Source organism: Podarcis gaigeae (assembly GCF_964106915.1).
Source record: "Podarcis gaigeae genome assembly, chromosome: 10".
NCBI classification, from domain to species: Eukaryota; Metazoa; Chordata; class Lepidosauria; order Squamata; family Lacertidae; genus Podarcis; species Podarcis gaigeae.
The window spans coordinates 30,954,250-30,976,762 of record NC_139686.1 but is presented as its reverse complement, the minus strand read 5'-3'; the positions used below and the strand labels follow the sequence as shown (position 1 = coordinate 30,976,762).

General features: G+C 41.4%; 2 protein-coding genes and 1 long non-coding RNA gene across 7 annotated transcripts in view; 1 reads left to right on the top strand and 2 right to left on the bottom strand.

Moving 5' to 3' along the window:
• Nucleotides 1-1,105: 1,105 nt before the first annotated feature.
• Nucleotides 1,106-9,795, bottom strand: RBX1 (ring-box 1; the record flags this gene model as incomplete). 3 transcript variants are annotated; one of them, XR_014555903.1, is made up of 5 exons in its annotated part: nucleotides 9,655-9,795; nucleotides 6,644-6,722; nucleotides 3,922-5,047; nucleotides 2,567-3,843; nucleotides 1,106-1,283 (listed from the first exon to the last, which is right to left on the bottom strand). XR_014555903.1 is itself a non-coding variant. In XM_083701715.1 (5 exons), the coding sequence occupies exons 1-5, from the start codon at nucleotides 9,730-9,732 to the stop codon at nucleotides 1,271-1,273; spliced, it is 327 nt and encodes a 108-aa protein (XP_083557841.1). In that variant the 5' UTR covers nucleotides 9,733-9,795. The 3 variants fall into 3 exon arrangements, 2 of the variants coding, with proteins under 2 accessions (XP_083557841.1, XP_083557842.1); XM_083701715.1 differs by having other exon boundaries at nucleotides 2,567-2,652; nucleotides 4,977-5,047; XM_083701716.1 differs by lacking the exon at nucleotides 1,106-1,283 and having other exon boundaries at nucleotides 2,563-2,652; nucleotides 4,977-5,047.
• Nucleotides 9,796-9,825: 30 nt separating this feature from the next.
• On the top strand, nucleotides 9,826-15,190 carry LOC310826629. The gene is made up of 3 exons (XR_014555904.1): nucleotides 9,826-9,906; nucleotides 10,485-10,849; nucleotides 14,944-15,190. It is a non-coding gene; the product is annotated as an uncharacterized lncRNA (long non-coding RNA).
• Nucleotides 12,574-22,513, bottom strand: part of XPNPEP3 (X-prolyl aminopeptidase 3) — a 25,511-nt gene continuing 15,571 nt past the window's right edge. For 2 of the 3 annotated variants that reach the window (XM_083701713.1, XM_083701714.1), the window contains exons 7-10: nucleotides 22,054-22,139; nucleotides 21,117-21,300; nucleotides 17,919-18,039; nucleotides 12,574-15,620 (exon numbers count right to left, since the gene is read on the bottom strand). In XM_083701713.1, coding sequence (XP_083557839.1) covers nucleotides 15,454-15,620; nucleotides 17,919-18,039; nucleotides 21,117-21,300; nucleotides 22,054-22,139 — 558 coding nt within the window. In that variant the 3' untranslated portion in view covers nucleotides 12,574-15,453. The remainder of the gene's footprint in view (nucleotides 15,621-17,918; nucleotides 18,040-21,116; nucleotides 21,301-22,053; nucleotides 22,140-22,513) is intronic. The other variant, XR_014555902.1, reaches the window with a different exon arrangement.

Below are 22,513 nucleotides of genomic sequence, written 5' to 3'. Positions count from 1 at the left end.
TTGAATGTTTGGCAATCAGCTATAGGAAGGCATCATCCAAGTCTTCAGGCCTGTATGGAGGTCTATAGCAGACACCCACAGTAAGGCCACTGTTATTTCCCCCTCCTACAATTTTTACCCATATAATCCATTGCTCCAGCTGCTAACTGACAAGAGTCCAGCACAGATTTCTGGACTAAATTTTGCAGTGGAGTTCCAGACAATTTATCTGAAATACTATGGGACTGTGCTCATGTGGTAACTGTATTAAGACTGTTAAAACTGCAGAGAGTCTCCTTCGGTGGAGATGAGCTTCTACTCTTTCCTTATCAGCTGAGTCAAAACAGCTGCTCTGCCCCAGCATCTGTCATCCAATTAAAATATATGGTTTTTAAGCCCACGTAAAAGTAAAATTAAAACAGATAAAACAGATATGCTTCTTGCCTTTATGTTGCAATTAACATTGACAGCTGGGCCAACTGACTTTAAAACTATTCAAAATAAAACCAAATGAAAGCAGACCATAGAGCTCAAGGGCAAGCTGCCTTACTTGTTATCATCTTCAACTGGAAGTTGAAGTAATGAAATAGCCCTGCTAATGCGGGATTGAAAAATGCAAGAGAAAACTTTTATTTCTGTGCTAAAGAGTGTTATGTCCCTGCCACTGTTAAATAATCAATAAAAAGGCACAAGAAAAACCAGCGTTCACGTAGCTTTAGTGAAATTTCTTTCCGGGTTCAAAAGTTCAGATAACTTTCTTAATTAGAACAGTCCACCTCTGTAAGTATATGCAGTCATTTTTGGCTGAAGCAAAAGCAGCGCCAGTGCTTCAAAATGATATATAGATATGCTTTTTTACAAAATAATAAAACATTTGTATAACATGGTGACATCCCCAACCTTTTTTGGTTAAGTCTTCTTCAGGGGCACTTCTCAAGACAATTTCTCAATAAAAGCAACTACTTTTGAAGAGAATGTCCCAAACGAAATTTTTACCAAAATGCATAGAAAATTTTACTATCTTATAAAGGTACATGTATGTGTAAATTCAAAAAAATAAAAACATGAAAGTAATTATGAGAACTTTCTTAGTTTGACTTTGTAAACTCAAGGAATAACATTATCAGACAGGAGACAAACATGTTTATTACTATTCACAATAACTATTTTAAGGTGAAAACAAAAAGCAAGGTAAGTGTCTATTAAGCTACACAGACTTCATCAACCTGCTTGCAAGACGAAAGGCTTATCTGAAGATAGAACAATAAACTTGGTGGTCTTCTCTCTCCTACTAGTGCCCATACCTAGAAAGAAATTTATTCTCGTTTTAGAACTCAGCAGCAGTTATCAGTACACAATCAGCTTTTAAATACACTCTGAAGTTGGCTAGCTGTAGGATCTATTGGATACTATCTGCAAATCTGGAGACCATCGGGTCTAGATATCATGTCAGAGATGTGCCCATACCACCTTTAAATTCACTTAATCTGTACAGGCTGGTTATTCTGCTATTACAAAGATGGTGATCAGATTTAAAAAGCAATGAATCAGTAGGAAACGGACATCATGCCCCTATCACATCTGGTTAATGTCTATTGCAACTGATCCAACATATAATTGGGGTGGGTGGGTGTGTATGCGCAGAGGGCATATCTCAGAATTTAAATGTGTAGCAGACCTACACAAATCCTCTAGCATAGGGCTAGGGAACCTCTGGTCTTCCATATATTGCTGGACTTCCATCATCCTTGACAGTCATACTGGCTGGAGCTGATGGGAATTGGAGTACAACTGCTAGAGGGCCGTAGGTTTGCCACCACAGCTCTACCAAGCAAATAGTCTTTACTCCAGAACTATATTTACCTGTCACTTTTGCAGAGTGAAGAGATGATTCAGTCTTATTAATTCATATATCAAAGTACTTAGGGAGCAATGTTTAATAGGGGAAGATTACCTTATATATAAGTATTTTTGTAATGCAGAAAAATAATTAACTGTAACATAAACAAAGAGGACAATTTCCTGATATTACACAAATTCCACATCCTTCTTACTACAAGCAGTGAGCTTGCACATGTCACCTAATATGTATGCCATGCTTTTGGCCAGAAATAGTAATAGGTCCAGCTAACCTAGTCAGAACTTTAAGAAAGAGACCAGTAATCTAATGCTGCTCTTTGGTTCTTTATAGCAAATCAGTGCTCAACATGCCAAGTTTTCCATTAAAATATACTTGATCAACAACAGTGTGTCTTAAAAAAAGGGAATACTGAACAGATCCCTTGGTAGAAGGGAAGCTCTATTTAAATGGATTTGGAAACCCAAACTATTCATGCAATGAGATGTACACTATGCTTTCACTCAATGCCACCTTTCTCTGCTGTCTAAAGGGATATTAAGAACTATGCTAACTTGCACTTGTTCATCTACATCTTTGTAAGGCAGATGCAGTGGTGGGAGGCAGAAGTTCCTGTTTCAGATTCAAGGTGAGCTGTAACTACATTGAGTATGTCTGTTTTGAATTAAGGGGTATAGCATGGATGCTTAACTCTACTCTCCTTGCTAACAAAAGGCATAAGATACTTACTTCTGGAATTCCCATTCTCGATTGTCTAATGGACACACCTGCCGAGTCTTAAGCCAACGAGAGATACAATGGAAGTGGAAAGCATGCTGAAAAAAGAAAGCTCAAATAACTCAAACAGCATGCTGCAACCTTAATACTGCAATTTAGTAAGTTATATTAGGAAATGATGAGATAACAGCAGAGAGCAGAAAACAGTCAACATCCAGAATTGTAGAATGTGAAACAGTTTCAGTGAGCACAACTATATAAATAACCAGAGGAATTTATAAATGTTAACTAGTCAGAAAGGAAAACACTACATTGGTTTTCTGTACAAACTTGTGCTTGCTGAACACAACAGAATATTGGGCTACCTTAAAGCAGCTTTAAAACAACAACAAAAATGACTTTAAAAAAGATGGTAAACAGAAAGGGGCTGAGAAAGGGTTTCATAGTGAAAACAGACAAAATGTGACCTACATTACATCTACCCTTCTCTCCTCATCGCCACAAGTTTTTGTTCTGTCATACGAATCTACTTACTTTTAATTCTATTCTTTTTACGTTTCACCACTGCTTTGCTGTAAGCTAGAGTAGATATTTCAGCATATGTATGGGAACACGCACAAACAGAACCTTCTTTGCAGTTTTCAATGCTTCAGGTTTCACAGTCAACAAGGCAAGCTGCTTTTAAAACAGAGTATCTGCTTTCCTCATAACTGAAACAGCAGCAGTGAAAATGATAAAGCTGTATCTGAGCATCTGGTTCCCTTATGTACTCTTTAAGAGTTGCTTTGGAGATTATGGCCTTGCAAAAAACTTTGAAATTCTTAAAAAATTGCAATGTATGTACATAATTTGGGCCTCTTCCATGTGAAATTTATAACTAGGGCCCCAATATAAAATGTCTTGTGCGTGTGCATGGAAGAGGGTGAAAAAATCTAAAACTAGCATCAAAGGACAAGATTCCCTGCTCTAACTTCATATACAATATAAATAATTTTAAAGTGCAACCAGTCTGCATTCAAGTCAAAAGAGCATAAGGCTTCTTCATGCAAATAAGTGGTCTGATAACACTTAAACAGATTGGCCATTGCTGGAAGCTGGTAGATAAAAGGTTTTTCCTCTGAGAATTCAAACCAGTGCAGCTTCATTTCTGACCTGCAATAGTAACAGTAGATTACATTGCAGAGCTTAGGAAAGCTACCCTCTTTAAGCACAGCCTTCTGATCTGCACTAAAGGTGTGTTTCCCAACCTTGTGCCTCCAGCTGTTTTTGGACTACAATTCCCATCATCCCTTGCCACTGGTCTTGCTAGTCAGGGATGATGGGAGTTGTAGTTCAAAAACAGCTGGAGGCACAAGGTTGGGAAACACTTAATGTGAGGATATTGTGGGGGTAAAACTATATGTGCAATAGGAGTCCCATATGACTGGATACCATTGCGGGCTTGCTGGAAGTCACTGAACTGTAGCATTCAATGTGAATTACACTTCAGAGCTATTATAAATCACTTTCCCTTGTTATTCCAGTCAGTAACATGAGCACAATGAACTACATTGACTTTGGATTTTTTAAAATGTTTCATACTAAAAAAGAACTGAGTTATAAAGCGCAGGAACTCTTTGCTGTTACCTTTTGCATTTTGGAGGTGGTGGTGGAGTAGACATACTTGTACCCAATCCCAGTTCCTTTAAAATCTTGGCTTTCACCAGTTATTTCTATTGGCAGCTCTCAATTCCATATACTGGGACATCTGTGAACCAGGAAATTACCTATCCGGGCAAATGAATGTTCTCATCACCCTTTTTATATCTGTCCCTTACTCCCTCCTCCTTTCCAGCGACTCTATTCCATTCTTCCTCTGACCTAGTTTTCTGTTGTTTTCAGCCATAATCCCATGCCCATTGAGCATGCCCAGTCCTTCAATGGACTATACTGGTTCCTTCTTCTAAAGATTTCTAGTACTTCTGCAAACCTCATGGTTCTCCTGTACTGAGTTGGCTGGATACTTCCCTCTTATGTATGGGTGCTGCCATTTTGCCTATGTAAGTGTGGGAACTTGTTCCTGAAGATTAAAAATACACTCTAAGTGAATCAAGTAAGCCATTATGTATTTTGTGATGATTGATCAATTTGCAGGTCATAATTGTTTGAGAAGCAATGCCAATTACCTTCCTGCAAAGACAGTTAAGGAGGACAGGGTGCATGTGCCCTCTTCATTCTTATATTCTTATTTTCCTTCTATCCCTATCTACTGTTTCACATCTCAGCCTTGTATTTCATTTGACCCTTGTTTTCTCAAAGTCTCCATGACTTTGATACCATAAACTTTACTTCTTGATGAAATATACTTCTAGGTAGTTTCCTAGACTGATATGAAAGTAGAATAGAGTCAGCCTTTGTTATAGTTGAAGAAGAGAATCCTTACATTGCAGACACCCCATGCAACAGTGCATTCTTCGGAGGTAGCTGATGCTTGGTTAGCTTGACATTCTATGCCTATGAGAACAAGATTTGTGCACATGAATTAACATGATTCATAGCAAGTGACTCTAGTAGATGAAAAACAATGTAAGTTGTTGGTCAAATGTGGGTATCTTAGAACATCAGAAAAGAGGAAGCAGTACTGTACATTGACAAGGGAAGTTCAGTATCACATTTTTTATTCGTTCAAATATTTCTAGGCTACCTTTTAAGACTGAAGCCTTTCCAAGGAGGAACACATTAATATGCAGTTTCATCAGTGAATATTTAAAACATACAATCCAATCCAAATTACAACAGAACATTCAATTTAAATAAGTCAATTAAGAGAAACTCTTGAATTTCCATCTTTGTTATATCATGACAGAAATGGCTGCAGCACGACAAATTTATAAAAGCTAGTCAACTAAGTATGCAGCAAGTGATATCAAGTTTTCCCACTGTCCGCCACAGTGGAGTGAACAGATTCCCTTCCTCCACAACTGCTGGGACTGGAATGGGCTTGTGAGCTCAGCACAGGTTGGGGAATAAAGTTGTCCTCCACTAGGCTACTGTGAGCTAGCAAAGCACAATCTCTCACCCTCACTAGCTGTGATGGGTCTAAAATGACATTCTTGAGTTGAGCATTATTGGAGGCACAGGGTTGTATCCAGTATTAGTCATATGCAGCATGAGCCCACTGGAGCGACTAGACACACTTAACTTCACACATCAGCATCCATGTTGGGTTGCTTCTCAAGTTTATGGGAAACGTTTAGTCTGATACAGAGAGGATTCTCCTAGACCAGGGGTCAGCAAACTGCGGCCTATGGGGCACAAGCGGCCCATGGACCCCTGCTGCTCACTCAGTTGGCTCCTGTGTGCTGTGCTAAACCGGTGTGGAGCAGAGCGGGGACCACCTTTTGCGATGCTGGCCGGCTTTCCATTGGCTGCAGGAAGCTCCTGCAGCCAATGGGAAGCTGTGCACGCCTCCTCCATGCCAGGAGCGCCGGAAAGAGTGTTTGCGCATGCGCACTCTGGCCCACCGCAGCGTCTGCGGGACCGTGAACCAGCCCAAGCCACAAAAACTTTGCAGACCCGTATCCTAGACTCAGAAGTCACTTGTTATCAAATCAAGCACTGCAATATACAAAGACCATTCAAACAGCTGAAGCGCTTGATTTGAAATTTAGTAATTTATTTATAGGAATTTCTATACCACTCAACAGTTAACATACCAGAATAGTATTTCTAAAAGATCTAAGAGGCTAAATTAATTTTATAACTGTATTTTCTTTTCTGAAGTCATGGTTTTTGCCACTACATAAGGAAGTTCAGTTCAGTGAGGGTCTGGGGATAAAGAAGAGAGTTCTGAAGCCTATGACACCACAATAAATAGGGTTCCTAGGAGGAAACAAGTACAACTAGTTTAAATTTACATTGCAGATGTAGTTGTAATTGTAATTGTAATGGCTTCCCTAACTCCATCTCTGTAACCTAACATCACAATTCATCAAGAGTCACTGGGGCAGCTGCAAAGTTATTTCTTTCATCACTTCCCTTCACTTTGCCATGAACCTGCCCATACATAGTTATACTGCTCACCTCCTACCTCTATCTACAGGTACTTACACAGATCCATGATATGGTTTCTGCAAATGGCACAGTTGTCAACCACGATGTCCCAAGCCCAGAGTGCAACTGCATTCCACTACAAGAATAAAAGACATTTATCTGAAATGCATACCAATAATTTTTGAATGAAATGACTTTCTGCATTCCTTGCAATCATTCCTCCTGATTCAAATATTAACTTTTCATCCATAGAATTAGGAATAGAATTATTCAACCCCAGTACCAATGCACATTTATAGCCTACCAAGGAACACATCACATATTTTTTTTTTTTTTAAATAATATTTATTAAAGTTTTCCAATTAATTACAAATTAATAAAACATCCAATTTCAAATCTTTTTCCAATTACATCCTTTCAGGACTTCCCCTTCCCTCCCCCCCTTGTATTCCAAATCTCTCAAATAAACAGATAATCTCAACAAGTTCTTCTCCTCAATTCAAACTTGTTATCCTTAACCCAAAAATTTTTTTTTTTTTTTATAAAAAAATTATTTTCCATTCCCCTAAAATCGGCTTAGTCCCTCCACGAGTTCCCCACTTTAGAATACCATGTGGATGTATATAGCCTAAATAAAACATAGTTTACGCCCTTTGGGTTCCACATTTCCCACCCCCCCTTTTCCCGGTTGCGTTCCCAATATTCCTCAATGTCCGATATTTCCACGTCTCTCTAAGTCATAGTCCTTTGCCAGTCCTCTTTAGTTTCACATGTCCAATCATGAAAGGATTCTGTCTCAAAGAAAGGCCCATTTTTTCCATCCAGATTTTTATATCCAGGAGTGAAAAACTCCAAATTATAATCCTTAAGCTTGTCAAATCTGGATGTCCCAAATGTCCCCACTTTCGACTTAGTCCAATTCTTGTTGTTTTGTTGTTCTTATTGGCCACACTCCTCTTTCTATTTCTTTCTGTCCCTGTTTTCCTGCACAAATGTCCTAATTCCAAAAGTTAGTTCCTTTGCAGAGGCTTGTTGCTCAGAAACAAAACATTACGTCAAGTTCCTTTCATTCCACAACGGATGATTCCATTGTCTTCTTCGGTATACTGGCCTCTGTAGTCATAATAATGTTCCATTTCTGCAGTTTCCCAGGAGATAAAAAATTCTGTTCAAATTTCCAACTAAAACCACTTGTGATATCCCTCGGCTCCTCTAGGTGGATTGCAAAAACTGAGTTCTCTTCCAGATCACATCCATTAGCCCTAGTAACTTTGTAATCCTTATTTAAAGCAATTTGTATCCAATTTATAACAAATATAACCTGCAAAGTCCTTGTAACATAGTCTCTATCTTGTTTTTCTGCTTTGACAGCTCTTTGACAGCTGTCAAAACTTGCCTTTCTCCTCTCCAAACACCGTCATCGATCGCTCCCGGGGTTCCAGGGGGGGGGGTGTTTTTAAGTCCAAATCCTACTTTCCTCCTCCAGCTCAATCTCATATTCTTCACTCGTGAGGTTCCAAACTTGCCAAAATGATGTTATTCCGATCTTAGTTATCAAATCCTTTGTTTTGACCCTTCTACAATGGAGGGGGTGGCTGACTTCCTTTTTTGCGCCTCCCCCGCTCGCTCCGAAATTTTTAAAATTTTGTCCCTCTTTTTAGTCCAGGTTCCAATTACTTACGGGTTGTTCTTTTAGGTCCAAATTTTCAAAGGAAAAAGCCAGCGCTCTCCGCCGGATGGCATGCGGCTTCGCACGGCAGGGATGGCAGAGGACTCAAAACACCACGCTTCTCCCCGGCACCCGATCCTTAGCCTTTAAAAAGGCTCCTTCACGAGTCGGGAGGGCGCTAACGGTGCCAGCCGAGTCTCCATGTCCACGGCCCCCGTGGCCGTGGTTTTTAAGGGTCCCCGCATCGCCGGTGCGGTGGGACCCAGCCCCTGCCGTGCAGGCTCCCTCCGGAGCTCGGAGGGAGTCCGCCATTCGGCGATGGCGCCGACCCGGAAGTCGCCAGGAACACATCACATAGACAGGTCTTGAACTTCATCCAATGCTGTAGTTAAGTTTTCTATGCACAGACTTCTAAAAAATAATCACTTTATGCAGCTGAATTGTAAAGAGGAAATATCATGGCCTAGATTACAGCCTGTTATTTTCATAGAATGCAAGTAAAACAAAGCAAGTACCCAAGCATGTCAGAGAACCACTATCAATGGCCTGCAAGGGCCGAGTATTGACAGTGATTTTCTTTCTTGTACCTGGGCCACAAGTGAAAGGCTATCAAGACATGAAAAAGAACATTATAGTTCAACCTATAGTATTAAAAATTTTGAGGAAAATCACTGGGAATTTTTGTGTGAAGTAATCCCTACAACTGAGACAGGGTTTCCCTCCTGAATAGTACTTTCACATATATAACTGCAGATCTCAAAACTGGGTAAAGTGACAGCAAGCTAACACTTCATAATGACAAGTTTAACTTGCTCCTGCCACTTTTATGAACCAGTAGTGTTATAATTACCTTTTTAACTACACTAACTAGTTCTAAAGAGATTAGGAACTAGCTAACTATTCAATGGCCTGAACTATAACTGGGTTATAGAAGAGCCAGCTTCCTGAGGCTTTCATCACTTCCTCCATGACTCTGGTAACTTCAAAATAAAGATGCGTATCCCACCACACCTCCCTCCCCACAAGGTTGACTTACTCCACTACATGTAGCTCAAGTCAAAGAGAACAGAAGTGTCAGTAACGAAAACTCCCTCTCAAATGGGACATGCGAGTAGAGTTCACGGAAACTAGGCCTCCCTGTGCCACCAGGTGATAACAACAACCCACCTGTTTACTGCCTGCGCTCGCTTTCTTCTGTTACAAACCCTCTTTCGGCCCTTGGGCCAAAGACGACCCTCGTGCCTCGCAGGGCCTCCCTCACACGCCTTCCCCCCCATACAGTACGTTAAAACGAAAGGAGAGAAACCGGTCTCCGGCGAGAATGAGGCCTAGCCCCTGCCACCAATACTCTCGCCGCTAGCGCGGCCCCGAGTCCCGGCGGCCGTCACAGCCCTCTCACCTTCTTTACTTCAAAGCGCTTCTTGCCGGCACCACTATTGGTCCCACTCGGTGTGTCCACATCCATCGCAGCAGCCATTTTGGATAAGCCAGTCCCGGCAGAATGCTACCAGCGCGCCTGCGCGGGACTTGGGAACGAAGCCGCACGGCATTTTCTCCTCTGCGTTGCGTTGTTTTGGCTTTTTTTTTTTTTTAAACCCTGCCTCCCTCCGTGGCCGCCTCCCTCCTCCTACTCCCTCCTCCCTCTAAACAGGTGTGTGTGTGTGTGTGTGCGGGAGAGAGGAGGGGCCTGGTCACGTGCCTGCCGTCTTTCTTAAAGGCGCTCGTCAGGGCGGAGCCCGTTATGCAGGGCCTGGCGTCGTCTTCGCCTTCGCTCATCGCGGAGTTGCCCAACCCAAGGGCGGGGGGAGGAGGAGGAAGAGGAGATGAGGGGAAGGGCCCAAGCGCAGGCTCGCTTAAAGGGATACCCGCAAATTACTCAATGTCAGCTCCTCAGGAGCGGAGAGGGCCCCCAAAACCGCCGTGAATTCGGCGCCAAGGCCGAGTGAGGGGAGCTGAGAGTCTCTGGCCTCTGAAAAATCACATTAATCGGTTCTCGCCCCGTGGGGGCGACGGTTTCTGCGCTGCCTCTCCACGGGCGCCCCGCTCTCCCCTCCCGGCGCTGTCCATCCGTCCGCCCGCTCTGCTGCCGCGCAGCCCTAATTAGGATGACTAATCCTTGCTAAACCAGTGGCGTAGCTGATCTCTCGAGAATCCATTATTAGCCTCCGGCATTGTGTACAGCGCCACCCCCACACCCCCCCCCCACAACCCCATCGCTTTTGTCTTTAGCAGGGAGATGCAGCTCGAATCCCCCCGCGCGACTCTGCAGCATCGGGGCTGCGACGGATCCTATGGATCGAAAGCCCCCGAGCAGCAGATCTGCTCGAAAGGAAGCCCCCCTTTAGGCGAGCGGTGGTGGTTCCAAGTAGCTCCACGCTTGAGAGCAGAAGAAGCATGCACACAGATGTGTCCTGGGCATGTTTATACTTGTAAGCAAAGACCCGCGGAGCTCCAGGGGTCTTGCGTCTGAACCATCATCGTTTCTGCACAGTCTACCCAGTCAAAGCTTTCACGCTGAATGAAGTCCTGAAATGGTTTGGCTGGGAGGGCACCACGGGCAGCTTTGGCTCCCAGGAATATCTGCGCAAGCTAGGGTAACTTCAAACAAGTTGCACCAGGGCATTATAAGTCACTTCTTATACTCCATATGCGCCTGCCTTCCTTTTGATATCTGGGGGAGCAATAGGTGAGGTTCCCTAGGCCCCTGGCAACAACCCATCAGGAAAAGAGAGATGGAGTGCAAGAAAACGCCACCATCACACTTTACACTGATGCTCCAAAAGCTACAATAAGATGTACACTTACTTGAAATTGAGTGCCATTGAAGTGAGTGGGATTTCTCTCTGTACATATAAATACGATTGGCCTGTTGATCTTATTTGTTCCTGCACTAGCAGTGTCCACAAGCGCATATATGCAGCATAACTGAGCCTTTTTCAAATCCTGGAACCAGACTAATCTGGTTGGCCACAGCAAAAAATGTACATTCTTTCCAGTGGACACTAACAGGACCATAATACAATAGTACCTCGGGTTACATACACTTCAGGTTACATAGGCTTCAGGTTACAGACTCCGCTAACCCAGAAATAGTGCTTCAGGTTAAGAACTTTGCTTCAGGATGAGAACAGAAATCGTGCTCCGGCGGAGTAGCGGCAGCAGGAGACCCCATTAGCTAAAGTGGTGCTTCAGGTTAAGAACAGTTGCAGGTTAAGTACAGACCTCCGGAACGAATTAAGTACTTAACCCGAGGTACCACTGTACTAGAAATAAAGAAAACATTTAAGAATATTGTTTAAGACGCATATTCTCTTTTCCAACTCTTTTCTTTGTAAATTGCGAGCTGTTTAGTGTACAGTATAAACTCATTGAGAATTTTGAATTCTAACTTGTAGTTGTAGCTTGGATCCCGAATGCCTTGCGAGTCAAATGTTTTGGCTCCCGAACGCTGCAGATCCAGATTTTTGCAAACGTTCTTTGGAACGCGAACGTCCGGCACGGCTTCCGATTGGTTGCAGGAGCTTCTTGCAGCCAATCAGAAGCCACGCCTTGCTTTCCGAACGTTTTGGAAGTCGAACGGACTTCTGGAACGGATTCTGTTCAACTTCCAAGGTACGACTGTACTAACAAACCCTTCCTACAGTTGCTTTTGAACTCTCCTTTGCCATGTGTTTACACATAAGATGCTGTTTTCCAGGTACCAAAAACATGTCTAAAATGTACATAGTTTTAGGGTACACAACACACCTGCAAAGATTATTGTAAAACCTAACTTTAGTAGATCTCGTTTTATACAACAGGAAGAAGAATGCAATGTTTCTGCAACAGCCAAGAATGTTTTTAAACTGGTCATGTTAACCATTTGGTGGGGCCCTGGCCTAAAATGTGGAATAGTTAAAATAAATAAATTCCTACAATACTCAGGGATTTGGAAATTGGAGATTTAAAATAAATAAATAAAACTCCAGATTATAGTTAATTTGCATAAAGTTCTAGATTGCCAAACTATCAGTGTTATCATAGAAGATAAGGCTAATACTCCAGGTATGGGAGGGAACCAGTGGAGGAACAAGGTTCATAAGGCCAAATAAATATGACAGATATCTCATGATTCTAAGCTACACCTGCTAAAATGCCCTCTTTCCATTCAGCTATAAATGTTTCAGGAGCTCTGTCCATTTCTATTTCGCCACCTTAACTAAAATATTACAGTATAATGCACAAGTGTAGCTTAAGACTAATTGCATGTAAATGAATTAATAACTAGAGACCTGAGTGCTGCTGCGTCACATTTTAGAAGAAACTGACAAAGTCAATATGATATTACAACATTTTTTTATTTGGTAGCACATATCTTTTAAACTCTAAGGACTTCAGCTAGTATTTGACAAAAAGTAACAGTATTTAAGTTACATGAGTTTCATTCTACAAACATTACATACAAAATAGAAGGTAAGTACTTTTTATCTGTATTCTGTCTTACAGCTTTTAAAACAATGAGAATAGTAGAAATAAAGACTGGTAAATGAAATGTCCAATAAGAGGGCTAAAGTTTGCTAAATACTTCCTTCAACAAACAGAAAACACCACTTCAAGCTTTTGACCACAGTTCTGTAAAAACTGCAGCAAATACAATTAAACTGTTTAGCCTAGCTTTCTAGTCAGTGTATCAATAGATAAAGTAACTTGTGTATAAGGCCTTGCAACAAAAGAGGAGCAATACAATATTTTGGGCAAAGAGAACTAAGAGGAAAAATGTAGATCCCAGATATATCTTTTTTCTCTGTAGAAATTATTTTATCCCTACTAGGCAATATCCTCACATTTTGCCCAGCCAATTTATCCTTTTTATAAAGGGCCTCTTAATGCCTTATCGCCAAGATATCCCCCCACACCTAACTGCTGATGTTCTGTAGTGTAGACACACACTGCCAACTTCCTCTTCCAGCTGGTTAATGCCCTAAGGGCCAAAAAGAGAAACAACTGAGCAACCTTCTTTACAAGTTCTTTATATCACTAGTTCTCAAAGGAGGGTAAAGCTCACTTTTTCCTTCACTGCTACCTGCCCCACACCCACCACAGGTGGACAGCAACCAGTGAAATGTAAACATGTCGACAGGCAGGTGTTGAACAAGTCATCATGGCAAAAGGAACATGAGCTGCCTTTACCTAAGGAAGGATCAGCCTAGCATCAGGCTGGAACAGAAGCATATAAGATTCCTGAAGTGTGCCTTCTTGCATGTGTCTTCTGTGCTGCAGCCTCACAGAGGAGCAGCTAAAAATTGTACATCCTAAGTCCTTTTACAAAACCTAATGCTTAAATTTAGATGCTGTTGTCCTTTTCAAAAAACAATACATAGCTGTACATACTCATTTAAGTTTAGAATATTTAAAAAAAGAAGGATATACCTTCTGCTATTGGTAGAAAACTAGAAAGTCCTAATTTCTGTAGTGCTATCACAAGAAGATGAGCACTGATGGGCAAAATGCCTTCTGACTGGCAATCACATAATCAGAGTTTTAAAGCAATGTTTTTAAACGACACCTTTTACTGATTCAGAATTTTTTTTTTGTTCATATCAGAATAAAATATTCTGTACATTATATATAAATATATATATTATAATAATACTCTTTACAAATATAAAATATCTCATTCAGAGATCCAAAAAGTGCTACACAGACAAAGTCTGGTTGCTGGATAGTTCTGTAACATTTTCTCCTTTACATTCAAATGTAAAAGATTTCTGTTGATCTAACTAAAACAAAACTTTGCTTTAATCTCATTCACATTAGTTTTCATTTTTTGATCTTGTCCAGGCAAGACAACTTTAAAAAAAAAATCACATTTATCTAAGGATCGCATCCTGCCTTACATTGGGTATGAGTACCCAAATGCAAAATACTGATACCTTGCATTAGTTCAGAATGATGCAGTCACATTTAAATTGCTGCATTTCACAGGGAAAAAATATGGAAGTGGAGAATTTATCATTGCCTGGTCACCATCTCTCTGTATTTGGCCAAGGAAACTTACACATGGCTTATATACTAAAGGTGGTGATGAGATTTCTGCAAATTCCCCACTCCCAATGCAGCTCTCTGCATCATGACCCACAACATTCCCAATAGTCCCACAACCCTCAAGAGAAGATTTTTGGAGGATTCAGTGGGCTGTAAATAGAAGGAGTCAGAAAATCTCATTCTGTGAACATGAATGAATTCTGCCCTTTTCAGGGAAGGAAAGTTAGGTTCTAAGATACTGAATGTAAAATGCACATATTATGTACTTGGTTATCTACCCCTAAATACAAACAGTTCCAGAATGTCCTTGCCAGTGACTCTTCAAAGAACCAAGGAAGGAGAGGCAGAAAACGTACAGAAAAAAGTAACCCAAACCCCATGGCAAGCTTCCTCAGTGAAACTATATGCAAGCCCACCAAATTAGCTTATACACCTAAAACTGTCATTTCTATGCCTTGTACTGACTGATTTAAAAGTTAGGTTTGCTTAAGCTCACTATATCAATGCTCTTAGGCACACCTCATTTTCATAGGATTGGGTTGTGAGTTGTTATTCACAGAATGACTTTGACACCATTTCCAAAGCTAAAGCTCTTTTTTTGCCTTCAAAGAAAGAAGTGTTACTTAAATGTTAAGGTTTTGTCTCTCGGTTTTTTATTCATCAGCTGGAGCATCTGCGTTGCTGCCTTCAAAAGACCACTTTTTGCAAGGGAGAAAAAGGAAAGAACACTCTTTTCCTGCTTTTGAAATTAAAACAAAGGGCAATCTCATCAGAAGCCGAAATCCAGCTCTGCCCCCACAACCCAATCTGAGAAACTAAGAAACAACCATGCCACAATTCAATATATCACTGTAAGTGACAAACAAGATTTGCACAGGGGCAATAAATAGTCCAGATGGTAGGATGTGAAATCCAGCTTCTGTGCCTGATTTGCTTTAACATTTGCATCAAAGTTGACGACTTGTCATGGAACTACATTTCCCCCACTTAAATACTTTGTTCATGCTGTCCAAGAATATTTACACACATTTCCCTGCAGGTAACATTTTTCCAGCGGCACCACTCTAAAAATCCTATAAATACACTATAAAGTCTATAAAGGACTACATAATGTTTGGGAGAGCATATTTCTTGATCTGTACCTGAGCAAGGTGTCAAAAGCAGTGAAGGACAGTCAAGGGCGGCAGTCACAAACCTGCTCAATGTCATACATCTCCTTTGGGCAGTCTGCAGACAGGATTAATGGTGTGTTCTCTGTCACTACAACATCATCTTCTATGCGTATACCAATGCCACGAAATCTTTCAGGGGCACTCACATCATCCTCGGGGATGTAGATGCCTGGAAATAAATGTGGCAATCAAAAACTAAAGGGACTGGGTTAAAAACTATGTCACAAATATGCAGCATGTCACTAATGATTTATTTTAAAACATTTATAAACCACTTAATATTTCAAAAAAACTAACAGAATTTAGAAGGCAGGATACATGAATACAGTCGTACCACAGCTCTCAAACACCTCGGGAGTGTTCAGGTTTCCAAATGGTTTTTTGGAAGCTGAACGTCCGGCGTGGCTTCCACTATTGTTTCTGGCATGCCTGCGCAATCAGAAACCAATCGGAAACCGCGCCTTGGTTTCTGAATGTTTGGAAGTCGAACGGACTTCCAGAACGGATTCCGTTTGACTTCCAAGGTATGACTGTAAAGGCTTCATTTTCTTGGATTAAGGAATCAACTGTCCAGTCCTCTCCGGTATTAATAAAGAAATTCAATTGCACTCATCTTCAACCCTGATACAAATATATGACAGGACTGAGGAAGGCTATGTGGGCTCACACTAGAGAAAAGACTCTAAACAAGCAAGAAATAGCTTTGTCCAGTAGTGGTACAATACAAGGACACACAACTCTGCATATTGCATTCGTTGGTACAAGATGGAGGTGGGTGACATAGTCTATTGGTTAGTTATTCATATCTCTGCAGATGCCTGCTATACAGTGTGGACCAGTCGTATAGTGTAAAAAGAAAAGATTTGCTGATAGTTTTCAAATATGCAAAAGGCTGTCAGAAGAAGAAGAGCACTTAACCACCAAATCCACTGAAATGTATGTGCAACTTGTTTAAATCACAGAGGAAAAGATGTAGAGCAGTGGTCCCCAAACTTTCCCCCCCTCACAGACCACTTGTAAATTGCCAAGTGTCTTGGTTGATCACTTAATGTGTTTTTGTTTGTTGTAGCAATTGCAATGCACTATGCAAGGTGGGGTATGATTTCTTATTGAATTTTTATAGACATGTCACAGACCATTTGAATGAAGCAGGCTCATGGACCACAGTTTGGGAACCCCTGATGGAGAGTTTATGCAGTAGGAAGAACCTCCCCATTCTTAGCCCCAATTCATACGTTTGCCTTTTAATGAGGCATCACATTGAAATCAGTTCTCCATTGGCTTGAGTAGCTGCTTGCCTTGAGAAGATTGATAGGCCTTGAGATGCTCCTGTGAGCCCTATCCTGACCCATACTTTAGGCAAGGTGAGATCTGTCACTGCTCAAACAGTGTCACACCAGTGTAGCATGCTGTGGCTATTCAGCTAGGTCAGTAATCTTTGTTTCTAATGCAGGTATTTTTATTAATGAGGGCTGCCAAGGCAGTTTACAAAACCAAATTGAGAAAACTAAACAGTAATAGAATTAAAGCAGAGCGTTGAAAACCAAAAAGGGTAGAATTAAAATCCACAGCCTCCAATTAAAAACTATTAAAAGTCTCCACTGCTTGCCTAACAGTCATCACGGATGAGCCAGTCTAACTTCCCTAAGGAAGGTAATTTTATAATGGGACCTGCCACAGAAAAGGCTCTGTCCCCCATTCCCACCAACTGAACCTCTTTTGCTGATGGAAGATGATCTCAAACTAAAAGCAGCTTTGTATTGTTTTTGCTGGGAAAAAACCAGCAACATGTTGCACTACCATGCAGGTGAATATGAAATGTCAGCAGCAACTCTGAACTTACACAGTGATCCTAAATATACAACCATGATTCTGACCCGTACCAATGCAGAGGTTTTTCTGGGGGTTTCCTCATTAAGTGCATCTAGTGTTTTCTTCTTGTAGAAGACACAGCTAAGACGGTGAACCATCGATACATCCACAGTAGAATAAAGCTTGTGGAATCTCTTTCCTTAACAGACGTTAATGAACTAACCTGGCCCAAACTACAGTATTGCAAGTTCTACTGAAATAATACCCTATTTTATGTGCTCAGAGCATTTTGGAAAAATGTAAGTTGTTGTGTTTAGTATAGTGTCAGCGCCCCTAGAAGCTCAAGTCTTGCTCAGCCCTCAGGTTATCGTCCTAGGTTTTACCAGATGCTGCCTACACGTCTCCTAGCTTTTCATCATTGCTGTAAAAGCTAGAAATGTAAGAACTTTAGAAATGTGAGAACTAGGATTCTCAGGATGGCAAGTTAGGAGAAAATACCATATATGCCAACCGAATGGCAATTCTGTGAACCCATGGTATACATGCACATACATGTATGTTTATAGTTGTAGGCATTTGTATACACAAGTGTCTATACATGCACACACAGTCCTGCAAACTTTATTCCAGCATTGTTGAGAAGGTGTATTTTTACCTGGCTCAATGGTGATCACCATGCCTGGCTGGAGGGGGATCGATCGAGATACATCAGGGGTGTCGTGAACATCCATTCCCAGATAATGTCCTACATGATGAGGGCAGTATTTCCGAACAGCCTACAAGACAAGGACATATTCCTAAAGGAAGCAAAATGTGAAGGGACGCACACATTCCTTCAGCGCTGAGAGGGGAAACATAGATTGAAAGGGAAGTATGCAACTAATTCATAGTTCTGGCTTCTGTACAACTAGCTTCATTTGATTCCTCTCATTTGCCTTCTTGTTCCTGAGCCTCTCACACAAAACAAAAATGTTTTGGTCCTAATGTTCAGATTCTCAGGCAGCTGGTTGAAGATAAAAAGGAAGCCTCTAACACAAATAATATAAGGAACTTATTGTTGTGACTACAACTAGCTCAGTGACCTTCAAATGTTTTGCATTAAATTGCAGACCTATCGGTAGGAATCAGCTTCAATAGCCAAAAATGCAACCTCCATTTTGAGATACAGTTTTTCTCTGACCTCTTAGGTGCACTTAAACTGTGCTCATGAAGCTCCCTGAAACATCTCCCTGACTACCACTGGAAGGCAGGAGTACTGCAGCTAAAAGGATCACTTGTCTGTCTCACCACAATAATTCAGATTTTCCAACAGCTAATTCACAAAATGTCTTTTTAACTGGGCAATGTGGAGAATCAGGATCTTCACCTTCTTCCACTAGCCAACATAGGCAGTGGTTGGAATTGCTCCTAGTACAGTGGTACCTTGGGTTAAGTACTTAATTCGTTCTGGAGGTCCGTACTTAACCTGAAACTGTTCTTAACCTGAAGCACCACTTTAGCTAATGGGGCCTCCTGCTGCTGTCGCGCCGCCGGAGCACAATTTCTGTTCTCACCCTGAAGCAAAGTTCTTAACCTGAAGCACTATTTCTGGGTTAGCGGAGTCTGTAACATGAAGCGTATGTAACCCGAGGTACCACTGTACTTGCCTTCTCCCAGTGAAGGGGAATAAGAGGACACAAAGCGACTGCTGTCCATCTTGAGCAGACAAGTGCCTTTCTCTAGCAGGTTGTCCCCAGGGTTTGTTTTTGTTGCATGTGGGGAGCACATTCTGCATTTTTTTTGGTTTATTTGTTTTTGTACATTTTAATTCCTTTTTCGTATAAACAGAAGAAAACTAGGACAAATTCAGAAGTATTGCCACAAAGTTGCTATGTCTGATTTCCAACCAAACTGTAGCACGTATACTTTGGAACTCTCTGCACACTGATATCACACAAGCACTTTCACTGTACAGTGGTACCTCAGGTTAAGAACTTAATTCATTCTGGAGGTCCATTCTTAACCTGAGACTGTTCTTAACCTGAGGTACAACTTTAGCTAATGGGGCCTCCCGCTGCCGCCACACGATTTCTGTTCTCATCCTGAAGCAAAGTTCTTAACCCGAGATACTATTTCTGGGTTAGCGGAGTCTGTAACCTGAAGCATCTGTAATCTGAAGTGTCTGTAACCCAAGGTACCACTGTACTCTATTTGCCACCAGATTAGAACATTTTTGTTTGGCCAAGCCAATCCAGACATGTAGATGTTGATGCATTTTAATCTCTTTTTCATTTTCATTTCATTGTTTTTAAATATCTTTCATTACTTGTTTTTATTTAGTTTTAATATCTCTTTTACACCACTTAAGAGATTTTGTTACAATCAAGTGAAATATAAATTTTAAAAAATAAAATACTGTAATTCCCCCCCCCCAACCCAAAATCTTCCTCCACAATAATCAACGTGTTCTCAGGTGGCTGACAATAATTGTTTTGCACAGTAAATAAAAAAGAATGTCACGTGGAATAAAGGTCTTCACTAGTGGTTTGAGTTCTAAGCGCTTTACATTTTTCTGTTAACTTCTCCATCAAGGCTAAGGTCTAATCTGTTTTTACCATTTGTCAAAGGAATTTAATGTACCTCCAATATCTAGCTACAATGTGTTTGGCTGCCACAAAAAAGAAATATCAAGAAGTTCTTAATACAGTGGTACCTCGGGTTACATACGCTTCAGGTTACATACGCTTCAGGTTACAGACTCCGCTAACCCAGAAATAGTGCTTCAGGTTAAGAACTTTGCTTCAGGATAAGAACAGAAATCGGGCTCCAGCAGCACGGCGGCAGCAGGAGGCCCCATTAGCTAAAGTGGTGCTTCAGGTTAAGAACAGTTTCAGGTTAAGTACGGAACTCTAGAACGAATTAAGTAATTAATCTGAGGTACCATTGTACATCAAATTCTCAGCCTCACCTTCATAAACTGAAAGCAATGCTAGCTCAGTATTGTTGTCACTGAGCTGCAGCGACTCTCCAGGTTCTTTTCTACCTGGCAATGTCAGAGATTGAACCAGGGAGTATGTGAATGCAGCTGACTTATGGCTCATCCTCTGTGTGCATTTATAAAAGGATATATTCAGCCTGATCCAAGTCACAGGATTGGCTTGTACTTTGAACAGGGTCTCTCTAATCTGCAACATCTTTCGACGTATCATAGAAAGGGAATTGAATTTTACTTTTTTCAAAAGCTTCCTATAGAGGTGAACATCTGATCTCCCTCAAATAATTCCAGGGAGTGGCAATCAAAAGAGGGAAATAACCTGTGCTGAAATACTATTTGTGCTTCTGTCTGTCCATCAAAGAACAAAGCAAGAAAAACACACCTGTTGTGTGCAGCATTACCCAGCGAAACGGAATCAAAGTGACTCGTTAATAGACACTTCCAGAATAGTCGGATTCCTACTTTTTATGAGAACAAAATCGCTCTGTGAGCATACCTCCCGTAACTCTCACCACCACCACAAAATGCAGCATTTCCCTCGCCTGCCCCCTGTGGCAGTTCTGTTTAATGATATCACAGACAAGTTAGAACAGTCCCACCCTACTCAACTGACACTTGTCAGGAATTAAACTATTGCATGCCTTACTTAGCTGAATGTTCTGCCATCTGCTGCACGAGAAAGGTACTGCTACCAACCCTTGGTTTTACAAGACACATCCTTTCTGGACCTGCAACAATACCAGAAATCCCAGAAACACCCACATTGGCAAGAAGTTGGCACTTCAAAATTGCAATGGCCAGTTTTGAAGTGCCTGTTTACTTTTTTTTATGGAGAAAGGCAGTAGATTGCTTCCTTACATCATTATCTACTCACAGTACCTTGAAGAGGTGGTTCTCGGTGGTGCTTTTCTGTAGGATCCCCAAATCTTTCAGCTTCTGTCCAGTGAGGGTCAGCATGAGACTGTAAATGTTCTCTAGGCTCACGCCTGGAGAACACAGCCTCAGGCAGGACTTCTGGACTTCCAGTACAGCCTGGTACAATTCTGCTTGGGGACTGGAGAACCTGAGAATGAGAGACAAATGCAATCACTTCAAGCAGGGTTTGAACAGGAAGGAAAGCCTGTCCAGGCTACAAAATAATGATGTAATGTGACCCCACCGAAACTGTTCCACATCAGAATGGAGGTGGAGAAGTGCACGTTCGAATACTCGCCTCTTATCAAATACGCTCTACGCATCAAAATCTGGTATGTTAAGGAGAAGACAAGGCTTAAAATTCTGGCTTTCCACACAGGAAGGGGAATGAGTGCCCCATATATGTCTTTTTTAAAAGTAACCTTTACTGTGTTTTCCAGATAGAACATACAAAGTATGCACAAAATATGAATACAAACTAACTATTCAAACAGAAGCCCCAGCTGCATTCTGAAGTGGAACAGAACCATGCAAAATATCTGAATGACTAGGGTAGTTCTGCATCACCACAACCATAAGCCATTACCCCCATGCTGAAGTTTGTGAAGCACGCTGATCGTTGTGTACTGAGAAAGAACATGCAAGTATAAGCAGGGGAGAAAAGCCCCTGAAGCACAACGAACTAGAGAAAGGACAGTGGCGAAGAAGAGACACTTTTCAGGAAACTCAGCAGAGCAAAGCTATCACAGGTTTATTGAAATTGTACCTGGATTCATGTCCCCAACACCCTTCCAAAACTCCCCAACAGATAAGATGCAGGCATGCTCAGGAGACTGCAAGCTGCAGCTCTCTCATGACCTCAAAAACAGTGCGGTATTCTCCTGCTGGGAACAGAACCTACCTGCCATTGATGGGCCAAGTGCGGGTGATGTCGCTTACATAACCAGAGTATTCACATCCCCCATCCAGTAAAACCATTTCTCCATCCTGGGGCAGAAGAAAAAGCAATTCATGCAACCAGAGGCAGAAAATAAGAGAGAACTCTTTGAACTTGAATTTATGCATAAGACTGGGTGGGATAAACTACTACTACTTTTTCATCAGACAGAAGACCAGGGTGTTGGAAGCTGTTTTCCAGCTGTAGTCCTGCCCTTTCCTGAACATCCTGTCTGCCTAGGTTAGGCGAAAGCAATTTTTAAAAGTTGGTGCCATGTTTGCTCAAGACAGTATGAGATACAAAATAAGCATCTTCTAATCAGATCAGCTTCTCCTAGAGCAGTGCTTTAAAGAAAAATTCTGAGTTGCACAGAACTCTACCAGCCAATAGATTAGACAGATGGGCTATTCTTAGCTATACAAAA